Source organism: Onychostoma macrolepis, chromosome 06 (genome assembly GCF_012432095.1).
Source record: "Onychostoma macrolepis isolate SWU-2019 chromosome 06, ASM1243209v1, whole genome shotgun sequence".
NCBI classification, from domain to species: Eukaryota; Metazoa; Chordata; class Actinopteri; order Cypriniformes; family Cyprinidae; genus Onychostoma; species Onychostoma macrolepis.
The window spans coordinates 9989491-10001737 of record NC_081160.1 but is presented as its reverse complement, the minus strand read 5'-3'; the positions used below and the strand labels follow the sequence as shown (position 1 = coordinate 10001737).

Here is a 12247-nt window from a genome sequence, read left to right as displayed (position 1 = left end):
TATTAAGTATGCATTATTTCATACATCATTATGCAAAAACACCAGCAGAGTCCGCGCATGAAAGCTCCCCAACTGTTTGATTTTCAGTGACATGCTGTTGCTTCGTGCCTCACCATGGCACAAAGCATTGTAGCATAGCATGAATGAAATGGGGAATAATGAATGGGGAATGTGGAGGTCATGATGTTAACTGTGATGGGATGAATGACGGTTTAAAAAAGGAGTGCTCAAAAGTATGTAGTTCACCATCACAAAAAAAACAAAAGAAAAAAAAACTTAATAGCTTATTGCATAGTACAAGTAGTTAAACTGAGATGCAACCCAAACCTGAATACTTTAATACCAACCTGGTCTCGTAAAAATACATACCTCTGCGCACTTTTTGTGCGACACCGTTTTACGTACCTTACATGTTTCGCCGCAGTTTCAAATAGAAATGTCCACTGAGTGGAGCTAAAACACAGGTTCAATATGTGAACCCTGGCACGTTTTTATTACGTAGATATTGGTACGTATTGCTGTTTTTTTATTACGTTGCTTCAGATACGTATTGCGGCGGTTCAGAATTCAAATATCCGGGGACTGTCGCTAAAGGTTAATGCTCTATCGTGTTGGAAATATGCAAATCCAGCCCTAAACCTACCCGATAGTGTTAACAAATGCAAAACTGATAAAAAAAAACGTATTAGCTGATGCAACTGTGCCATTTGAACTTCCTTTTATGCAGATTTTAACTGCTTTGTCGAACCGTAGTTACACAGGATTTGAACCGGTGCTTCTCGTCTCCTAAATCCGTCTCCATACTCTGTGAGCTACCGAACAAACTTGTTGTATATGAAAACCCATAGATATGAAGCTGGATGTGTGCGATGCTAACGTTCAAAAGCATCAGTTTTCAAATCTCCCAGCATATTAATATTGTTTTGAAGTCATAACATGATATTCTTCAAGTAATTGTGCGAAAATTACGCTTTATTATTCGCAACTCTGTAAATTTGTGTGAAAGTGTTCATTTATTTTGGAAACTGCAGTGATATGTACTTATTGGTACGTATTTCATGTCACGCTAAAAAGTGCACCCAGGTATGTAAATGCCATGAGACCAGGTAGTTTAAGGCGAGACACTGCAGGTGAATAGGGTAAAAAAATTAACTAATAGTTATCGCCTTACTTACCTAGTTGATTGATTACATTGATAATTGCAAACATTTTTTGTATTACAAGTTTTCTAAAATGTTAGGTTTAAATATGCAAATGAGGCATTATTTAATGAAATATGCACTAATTTGCATACATTTCTAGTACAAAAATCTAAACACTGGATGAAGTCAGTTTCAAAATTCTTGTTTAATTTTTTTGACATATTATAATCAAAAGTTTTTACAGAGGGAATTTTGAGTATCTCATTTTGTCACTCCATAATTCAGAAAATACTTAGAACAGACAGAAAACACTATATTTTGACAATTTTGGGGCGATTAAAATGTTGTATATAATCAAGCAAATTATATATGAACAAATCCTCTGTAAAACCTTCAGGATATAGACAGGAATAAAAATGTAAAGTTTGGTGTGTCTAAGTGCTACTGAAGCGGAGATTTATGGCTCAGTGTAGGAGAAAAAACTCATTTTGAGAAAACGGCCTTTAAAAATATGTATTGTAATTGAAATCTATTGACACAAATAGATAAAGTGCTATAAAAGAAACCCTTAACAGTGTCTTTTGGATGTTTTCGTTCTACTAGTCTGAAAAAACACTTTATGAAAAACCAAAAAGCCCAAAATCTCAAAATTGACAGGTGCATAAAAAAACAGTGTTTTTGCCTGTAGTGTCTCCCCTTAACACGCAGGTTCAGAGGTGTGCACAATTAACTGGTCACTAGCCTGTTCGCTGAGCTATACTCTTATGGTCATCATGGGTGCATTCCAATTAGCCCTATATAGTGCTCTGAGAAGTGGTCCACAAAGGATTTTTTGTACATCTTAAGTGAGATTCCAAATACACCAAATTCCAAAGAACTTTCATATGTTCGTTCTGAGGGGCATGATGGCCTCAAGTTAAAATTTTTAAATTAAACCGCCTTAATGATGGATATGTTTCATATAAACATACAGCTTTTTGTTTCAGAAGATATTAATTGATAGATTGAGTCATGTGAATTACTTGTGGATTATTGTGATGTTTTTATCAGCTTTTTTGTACTCTCATCCTGACGGCACCCATTCACTGCAATGGATCCATTGGTGGTGAGCAAGTGAAGTTATGCCTAATTTCTCCAATAATGTTCCAATTAAAAAAAAAAAAAAAACTAATCTACATCTTGGGTGGCCTGAGGGTGAAGGTTCATTTTTGGGTGAACTATTCCTATAACTTCTGCTAAGGTCACACCTCTCAAAGGTGGCTTGACCAATGCAAACATGTAATTTACGAGTTTATACTTATTAATCTGATTGAGGAAATAGTATGCATATGTATGCATAAAACAGTGTACACTATCAAACAATAGAGTCCCTAGAGTACCACCCCCCCTCCCCCTCCCTAATAAGTGTGGTAAGAACTCAAGAACTCAAGAGTGGAGAAGGGGCGGTGGAGGGATGCTGATTAACCGTCAATGGATAGAGGTATGTAAGCTGTATTTATACCTGTGTGTTGATTAACTTGAGTAAGTGTTAATTAGGTTAAGTATCTGACGTGCTCCTCCCGAACTTTGTTAATAAAACGTAATTTGGCTTTAATACAAGCATTTTCAACCTTTTTATAATAGACTCACACGATTTTTGAATTTCTCCAGTGGAATGAACATCAGAACATTTGCCAGTCCTTCAGATATGCTTTTAGGAGGGTATCTGACTCTCACACTTCTTTCTGAAACTGTCAATAGTGGTTTGATAATATTGAAGTCAGATGATTGAGCTGGCCAGGCTGAAGTTCACTTTTGTGCTCCACCTGTCCAGGTTTTATGATCATGAACCCGTTTTTTTGTGCATTTTAACATAGTTGTCTGTGAGTGAAGTTTTAACAATTTTCATAGAAGTTGGCTTTATGAAGTTCTCTGTGGTTGGTTTTTGTGGAGTCTTCAAGGTCAGTTTGCAGCAGTAGTTCTGAGTTGTTTGAACACAGTCCTTAAGAGTTTGAGGGTCCCTATCATTCACCTATTATTTTTCTTTGCTGATGAAGTCTTGCCAAGCCATATTTGTAAAGACTGTTGTTCTTAAAACATCAAATAAATTTGGGCTGTCAAGGTTAAAGACAATCCTGCTAAATGGGCTCCCATAATTTACCCTTTTTGGAAGTTTGACAAGTCAATTTATACTACACTGATTTTAATGCAGAGAATATAGACAGCGAAAAGATTTTAAAAAATCGCAACATTTGTTTTTCTATTTATTTATTTTTTCATTGTAGCCTACACAAGTCCCCTCATAATGGATGTTAATATTATTTTCTCCAACCGCTGTATGTATTTTATATAAATATACATGATGTTTTATATACAATTACAGTGGGCCCCAAAAGTATTTGGACTCTTAAGTCAAACTGTGTACAAATGGACAAATTATTAGTGCATAGCAGATGTACTTTAAATATATATTGTATATATAGTGTGAAATGTTTTGTTTGAAAAGCTTTCTTGTGCTATGTTTCTGAATTCTGTCAAGTGAAGATAACTCTTGCATATATCCTCTCTGCTAAGTGTGTAGGGAGCAGTAAACACAGTATAGGAACCATGCTAAGCAGAATGCAAGCAGCACATGAAATGCATGTTCTAATGATTCGTTAATGTAAAATCAATCTCATAAATCTCACAAAATTGAATGGCATTTATATTTGATCTGTCAGGCTCCAATACTCAATACTAGTCCTCCATGGCCTGTTGTTTCATAAATATGCTTTATTAAACTGAAGCACCAAAGCATTTGCAGTGTAAATCAATATATTACATAACTTTATATCTTACGTATCTTAAATCTTATGAATTAAAGATCATTTTCAGCTAAAGAACAGTAAATTAACAGTAAAATAAATAGAGACAGTAAATTGGCTATATATTATTATTAGTGCTGTCAAATGATTAATAATAATTCCTAAATATTTTTTGTTTAAATAATATGTGTGTGCTGTGTATATTTATTATGTATATATAAATACACACATATATAGTTTATATTTAGAAAATATTTGTAATATATATTTATATATTAATATAATTTTATTTATATATAAATATATTTCATATATAAACATAACATATTTTTCTTAAATATATTCATGCATGTGTGTCTATTTATATATATGTAATAAATATGCACAGTACACACACATATATTAGGCTATGCAAACAAAAACTTTTATTTTGGATGCGATTAATCGTGATTAATCATTTGACAGCACTAGTTATTATTGCTGGAATTAATTTCTTTCAGCAGAGACCTTGCCAGAGAAGTGTTTGATATATAAATACAGATTGATATATTTTGAATACGCTACCAGTTATGTTAAGTGTACAAAACAGTCTGTTATGCTGCAAATTGATATTATATTAGTTTAGTTTGCTATCACAATTACAAATACACTGGTTTGTAGAACATAGTGTTTTTCCATTTCTTTTTGCTATTCACCAATAGTAATGAATCGGAAAGAGTGAATCACAGAAAATAACTTCCTTCTGTGCTGAGAAATATGGTGGACTGGACAGAGTTTGACACATTTCTCATTCTTAATGAGAGAAGAATGAAGTAATTACAATGTTTTAGCAAATCAGAATTGATACTCTGAAACATTACAGTTACTAATTGGAGAGATTGATCAGAAATGGAAACCAGGTGGGTGTCAGGATAATACATAATATCATCTATTGAAGAGGAGTGACTTTAATTGTCATTATTATAATTCTGGAGAGGAAATATTCTCTCAGCATCAATCATCTGATGATAATTTCTAATTAAAAGATGGATTCACATATTCTCTGAAAGTGCGTTTGTCACGAGGGCCGATCCTGAGCTTCTTCTTGGCCTCAGATCTGAAGTTCCGCAGCCCCGGCTTTACGTGGGAAGAGGTGAGTTATGCAATCAATTCCATAATGTTCCCAAATCACTCCTCAGGCCTCTCTTCTAACAGGACAGCATGTTCTTATCTTCAAAGCTGTTTAATCATGTTTATCTGCGCTTAAGAGGATACACTGCTCATAAGGATTTAGACCCAACATGCTTGAGTGAAGACAAGAAATGAGCTCAATTTGAGATTAACATGGATACACTGTATGCAGCTCTCCTACCTGGTCTCACACACATACAAATGAGCATGCTTTCACAATATAAGAGCGTGCTAGATTTTCTAATTAATGTTCTTAATGAGGATACAATGCAAGAATTAAACAGTCAAGCTTTTTTTTTTTTAGGAGTTTGACTATATACTTAATATCCCAGTCATCTTTGCTGCTCTCCCTAATACTGTTTTTCATGACCTTCGTGACATAGGATAGGCCTTAAAAATGCTACATGGGGCAAATTTATTACCTGATAACTGCATGATAATGCAAGTTGTGTATACTTCTAAATAGCATCAGCATCTTGAGATTTAAAAACCTTTTTGCGGTCAACTTGGAAGAAAAAAGAGGGGACACTGGCATGTGGTATAACCGGTTATGGCACAACACACACACACACACACAAATGTCACAAAGTTGCCTGCACATTTAATTCCATCTGCAGTCTTGTGTTTCACAACAACACTTAAACAACTGTTTTCCCAACTTCCCATGGACTGTGATTAAATTAAACACGCAGTACATTTTTCACCTTAGAAGTAAATTCTTTATAGAATATTTATTGCACTCCAGGGATGATCTCCATAAGATAATTCAACATGTATTAGTCACTGCATTATTTAAATGGCCAAATTAATCCATCTGAAACTTTAAAATACTTTTCAGCAAAATATAGAATGATTTACAGAGGGTGGTTCAAAAGTGATTTTCTGTCAAATAATTTTTAAAAGTTACATATAAAGCTGCAGTAAGTGTGTGGGAGACAGAGAGTTACCACAACCATATTCTACCAAATTTGTACTCAGACGTGAGCTAAATCTGACAAAACCTCATTTTGACGATGTCCTCATTTGTAAATGTGTTCAGGTAAATCATTTTATGGTAACACTTTAGTTTAGTGGCCAATGCTCACTATTAACTAGTTGCTTATTGGCATGCATATTTTATGAGCACTTCTAAAGAACATAGCACATATTCATGCAAACAATTATATAATAATAATCTTCCATAAGCCTATTTGAGTCTATTTTGAGTCTATTGAGCCTATTTTGTGTCACTCAAAAAAAACGAATTAGGCTAATATTGTCACATCTCACAGGGGAGCACGGGAACCAGGAATGAGAAGACGAGGAATTAGCAACACGGGAGTTTAATATATAGACAGGAACACAGATCACAGGTAGGGTAGACACTTACGTAGACACTTAGGTTGACGTACAAAGACCGACAAACACTAACTGAAAGGACTGGGGTTTTAAAGACAGGACAATCAAGGAACTAAAGGAGACACACCTGGAATCAAATTAACCAATCAAGGGGAGACAGAAACTAGGTCACAGGGCACACATGGGGAGCAAAACACACACAAGACAGTCCAGGGACGTGACATTACTCCCCCCTCCCGGAAGGTGCGTCCTCGCACCGTGGAACAACAGAGGGGGGGGGAAACGGGTGGGAACCATGGCGGAGGCTCAGGAGGAGGACGGACCACCGGGAGGAGGTCGGCAGACAGAGACCAGGGAGGCAACGAAGGAGGGAGGAGCCAGGGAAGAGACAGGAGGGACCCGGAGCAGGAGGAGCCTGGCGGACCCAGGCCACAGCCATGATGATGGCCACGGTGGAGCCGACGGAGGGAGGAGCCATGGAGGAGGAATGGCCTCCGACTCCAGGGGCCGACCAGCGGCGGAGCAGGTGGTGGAGGAGCCCGAGGCGGAGACGGAGAGCCGGCGAGCCAGGGGAATGCCGAGGATCCGGGGCCAAGGTGGAGCAGAGTGCTCTGGCGACCGAGGCGGCGGAGCTCCGGAGATCAGCGGGCGGGCAGGCGACTGAGGACCAAGGTGGAGCTGGCGGGAGGAAGGAGCCCAACTGAGCCGGTGGGACGGAGCGGCGAGGTGCAGCCGGAGGAGCGGAGTCCTGAGGCGATGGCGGTCGACGCCCGACCAAGGCGGAGCCGGAGGGACGAGGGAGCCTGGTGGAGCTGGAGGATCGACGGGTGACGGTGGAGGCGAGGGAGCTAGGAGCCGAGGTGGAGCCGCTGGGTCAACGGGCCGAGGCAGAGTCCGGGCCGAGGAGGTTGGAGGTGGAGGTGAGGATACTCCAGCCCCGGCGATGCTGGAGGATGGCAGTCCTGTGGGGCTCGCACCGTATTGATGGTGGGCTGAGGGCGAGCAGAGGGGCTGCCAGACGACAGCGGTGGAGGAGGCAGGAGCGGGTGGGAGGGTGGGCATTTGCGAGGGGCCGGCACTGGGGGGCGCTCTTGAAGCGCGGACACTTGGGGGCGCTCTGGCAGCGCGGAGACAGGGAGACGCTCTTGCAGCGCGGAGACAGGGAGGCGCTCTTGCAGCGCGGAGACAGGGAGGCGCTCTTGCAGCGCGGAGACAGGGAGGCGCCTTCTTGGTGTAGGCACTGGGGGCGCTGAAGCGCTGTGCTGGACGGAACCAGCGGAGACTCTTGGGGCGCCTTCTTGGCGCAGGCACTGGGGGCGCTGAAGCGCGGTGCTGGACGGAACCAGCGGAGACTCTTGGGAGCGCCGTGGCGCAGGCACTGGGGGCGCTCGGAAGCGCTGTGCTGGACGGAACCAGCGGAGACTCTTGGGAGCGCCTTCTTGGCGCAGGCACTGGGGGGCGCTCTGGAAGCGCTGTGCTGGACGGAACCAGCGGAGACTCTTGGGAGCGCCTTCTTGGCGCAGGCACTGGGGGGCGCTCGGAAAGCGCTGTGCTGGACGGAACCAGCGGAGACTCTTGGGAGCGCCTTCTTGGCGCAGGCACTGGGGGGCGCTCGGGAAGCGCTGTGCTGGACGGAACCAGCGGGGACTCTTGGAAGCGCCTTGGCGCAGGCACTGGGGGCGCTCTGGCAGCGCGGTGCTGGACGGGACCAGCGGGGACTCTTGGAAGCGCCGTGGCGCAGGCACTGGGGCGCTCTGGCAGCGCGGTGCTGGACGGGACCAGCGGGGACTCTTGGAAGCGCCTTCTTGGTGCAGGCACTGGGGGGCGCTCTGGCAGCGCGGTGCTGGACGGGACCAGCGGGGACTCTTGGAAGCGCCTTCGTGGCGCAGGCACTGGGGGGCGCTCTGGCAGCGCTGTGCTGGACGGAACCAGCGGAGACTCTAGAGGGCTCTTGCGAGGGGCAGGCACTGGCGGGCTCTTGCGAGGGCAGGCACTGGCGGGCTCTTGCGAGGGCAGGCACTGGCGGGGCTTGCCATACTCTCTGCCGGCGGGCTTGCCATACTCTCTGCCGGCGGGCTTGCCATACTCTCTGCCGGCGGGCTTGCCATACTCTCTGCCGGCGGGCTTGCCATACTCTCTGCCGGCGGGCTTGCCATACTCTCTGCCGGCGGGCTTGCCATACTCTCTGCAGCGGGTTTTCCTGGACCGCGAACGGCGGCTGGTGAAGAAGCGTTGACCTCCAGATCCGCTTTCCCAGTCCAGTAAATCCTCCTCCATGTCCAGCAGCCCCAGATAGATGATCAGCTCATCCTCAGCCGTGATGCAGGGGGCGGAGCTCCACTCCACGCTCACACCGTCCACGGTTGGCTCCCTCGCGATGGGCACCGCCGCCGCTCGCACCTGATCTGACGTGTTGGGCTCAACTTCCGGGGCGATCTTCCGCTCAGTCGCTCGGCTTCGCGCTGGCTCGCAGATCGCAGCGGGCAATGGCTCTCCGTCATCGGTGGGCTCGGGCTGATGCTCCGTACCGCTGGGAGTTGGTGGGCTGGGCTCTGGGTCTGGAGTGGATCTGGCGAGATCATCCTCGGAAGAGACGGTGAGGGGTGATCCGTTTCTCACCAGCATCCACTCCACGAAAGCGGCGAAATCCTCTCGAGGACCATCCTCGGACGACAGCGCTCTGCACGCGGTGTTCAGACTTGCGTTGTAGAATGAGCAGAGCGTGCCGTCCGGGTAGCTGGTGTCATTAGCTATCGTCAGGAATAGTCTGGTGTGGTCCTCGAGATCTGTCCCCTGCTCCAGCAGGAGGAGGAGGAATTCGGGCCGAACATAGGGATCCATCGAACACAACGGAAAGAAAAAACACTGGGTATAACGAGAAAACAAAACGGAGGGAAAAATACGGAGGTTACTGTATAGGTCGGTCTTTCTGTCACATCTCACAGGGGAGCACGGGAACCAGGAATGAGAAGACGAGGAATTAGCAACACGGGAGTTTAATATATAGACAGGAACACAGATCACAGGTAGGGTAGACACTTACGTAGACACTTAGGTTGACGTACAAAGACCGACAAACACTAACTGAAAGGACTGGGGTTTTAAAGACAGGACAATCAAGGAACTAAAGGAGACACACCTGGAATCAAATTAACCAATCAAGGGGAGACAGAAACTAGGTCACAGGGCACACATGGGGAGCAAAACACACACAAGACAGTCCAGGGACGTGACAAATATCATAAGTTTGTGATCTTGATTCAAAAAGTAGCATAAAGTGACTGTCACCATGAATGTGTGATGAACGTATCAGTCATTCATCCAGTTTGTTCAAAAACTCACAGCTGTCTTTGAGTGAGTAATTGAATTATTAATTTAATCAATTCGCTCAAACTAGTGTATGTACAATACCAGTCAAAAGTTTTTGAACAGTAAGATTTTTAATTTAGTTTTTTATTTTCTGCTCACCAAGCCTGTACAGCAAAAGCAGTAATATTGTGAAATATAGTTTTATATTTAAAATAACTCATTTCTATTTGAATATATTATAAATGTAATTTATTCCTGTGTAAATCTAAATTTTTAGCATCATTACTTCAGTCTTCATTGTCACATGATCCTTCTGAAACCATTGCCTTTCAAGCTTTTTATATTATTATTATTATTATCAATATTTAAAACAGCTGAGTACATTTTTTCATGATTCTTTGAATAGAAAGATCCAAAGATCAGCATTTATCTAAAATAAAAAGCTTTTGTAACATTATATACTATATCATTCAAAAGCTTTTTGGGGTTAATTTTATTTAGCAAGGATGCTTTAAATTGATCAAAAGTGATGATGATACTGATAACATGATAAAGACATTTATGATGTTAAAAAAGATTTCTATTTCAGATAAATGCTCTTCTTCAGAACTTTCTATTCATCAAAGAAACCTGAAAAAAAATCTACTTTGAGCAGCAAATAAGAATAGCCTACACTGTAAAAAGTGATAAGTTGACTTAACTTAAAAAAATTGAGGAAACCCGTTGCCTTACAATTATTAAGTAAATAATCATTTAAAAAAAAAAAGTTAAGTGAACTTGACAATTCACTTAACTTTTTTTATTTTTTTATATATATTTTTTTAATTTACTTAATCATTTAAAGGCAACGGGTTTCCAATTTTTTTTAAATGTTAAATGGTGTTTTTTTTTAAATCTAAAAATGCACAAAGTTTCCTGTAAGGGATAGGGTAAGGTGTAGGGTTGGTGTAGGGCAATAGCACATACAGTTTGTACGGTATAAACCCATTACGCCTATGGAGAGTCCCCGTAAACCATAAATACCAACAAGTGTAAGTAAGGAAGTGTGTGTGTGTGTGTGTGTGTGTGTGTGTGTGTGTGTGAGAGTGTGTGTGTGTGTGTGTGTGTGTGTGTGTGTGTGTGTGTGTGTGTGTGAGTGTGTGTGTGTGTGTGTGTGTGTGTGGGCTTGTTTAGCTATACTTGTGAGGACCAGATGTCCCCACAAGGATAGTAAAACCTAACATTTTTGACTTTGTGAGGACATTTGGCCGGTCCTCACAAGGGAAATAAATTATTAAAAATACTGAATGAAGTTTATCTCAAAATGTAAAAATGCAAAAAGATTTCTGTAAGGGGTAGGTTTAGGGGTAGGGTTGGTGTAGGGCAATAGAAAATATTGTTAGGTCAGTATAAAAACAATAGAAGTCTATGAAAGTCCTCACAAGTATAGAAAAACAAACATGAGTGAGTGTGTGTGTGTGTGTGTGTGTGTGTGTGTGTGTTACAAATTTGGCACATCATGAAAGTTTAAATCTATTTTTTTCCACTTCCTACTTACATAGATAGATAGATAGATAGATAGATAGATAGATAGATAGATAGATAGATAGGTTCCCTGTACCTATGCACATCGTGGAATTCTTTGTCACGTTCAAATTCTTACTCACCAAAGCATGAGTTGACGAAGCCGTACCACATGCACCCGTGTTTCCCCACCAGCCACCTGCCACGGATACTGGCCGCGAAGCTGAGCGTGGTTCCGAACAGACAGACGAACATGTCACTCACACTGATGTTGAGCAGAAGCATGTTCACTGGAGTCCGCAGGGTCTTGAATTTACAAAACAGAACGAGCACGATGAAATTGTTCAGGATCCCGAATACCAGAATAGATCCCAAAATAACGGCGACCACATTATGTCCCGTCCGTGACAGTTTCTCAGCCGGAGTGTCGCTCCAGTCGTCATCCGTGCCGTTTGAAGTGTAACTGAAATTAGCTTCTTCAGAAAACATCTTCGCTTAACACTGTTCGGCTGATGTTCGGCTTTTATTGCACGCACGCTTCCCCACACCTGAGCGTGGACCGTGCCATTCACAAGAAGTTCCGTGAAGAGTTTCACCTCATGCTTCTAATGTTGATATCAAATCTTCACAAGTGTCTTCACAGCGCGAGGATAAAGTTGCAGGGCTCAGCAGCCCAAATAAAAATCCTCCTAGTCCATCGCAAGCAAATCTGTAGGTAAGCTTCATTTGCTGGTCATTTCTGAGGATGCCGCTGTCGCAACGCAATTCAAGGCTGCGACTATATCAATGCTAAATTTAAAGCAAGTCAACGGGGAAATGAATCACTTTTGCAGACTTTTAAACTGTACATTGCAGCTACACTATATACAGTCAAAATCTCACCGACAGAAGTCGAATAAAGGAAGTTCATCTCATCTTGACATTATGCTGAGTTAATAAGAGATATGCTCATGAAAAGTAACGGTAACCAAGAGGCATCCTATCTGAGACAAATTCAGCTTT

At 42.4% G+C, this 12247-nt stretch overlaps 1 protein-coding gene across 1 annotated transcript in view; it reads right to left on the bottom strand.

Annotated features, from left to right (window-relative positions):
- tmtops2a (teleost multiple tissue opsin 2a) overlaps positions 1–12247 on the bottom strand; it is a 27143-nt gene extending 14896 nt beyond the window's left edge. Inside the window, exon 1 of the mRNA XM_058779833.1 lies at positions 11389–12247. Within this exon, the coding sequence (XP_058635816.1) occupies positions 11389–11734 (346 nt within the window). The 5' untranslated portion in view covers positions 11735–12247. The remainder of the gene's footprint in view (positions 1–11388) is intronic.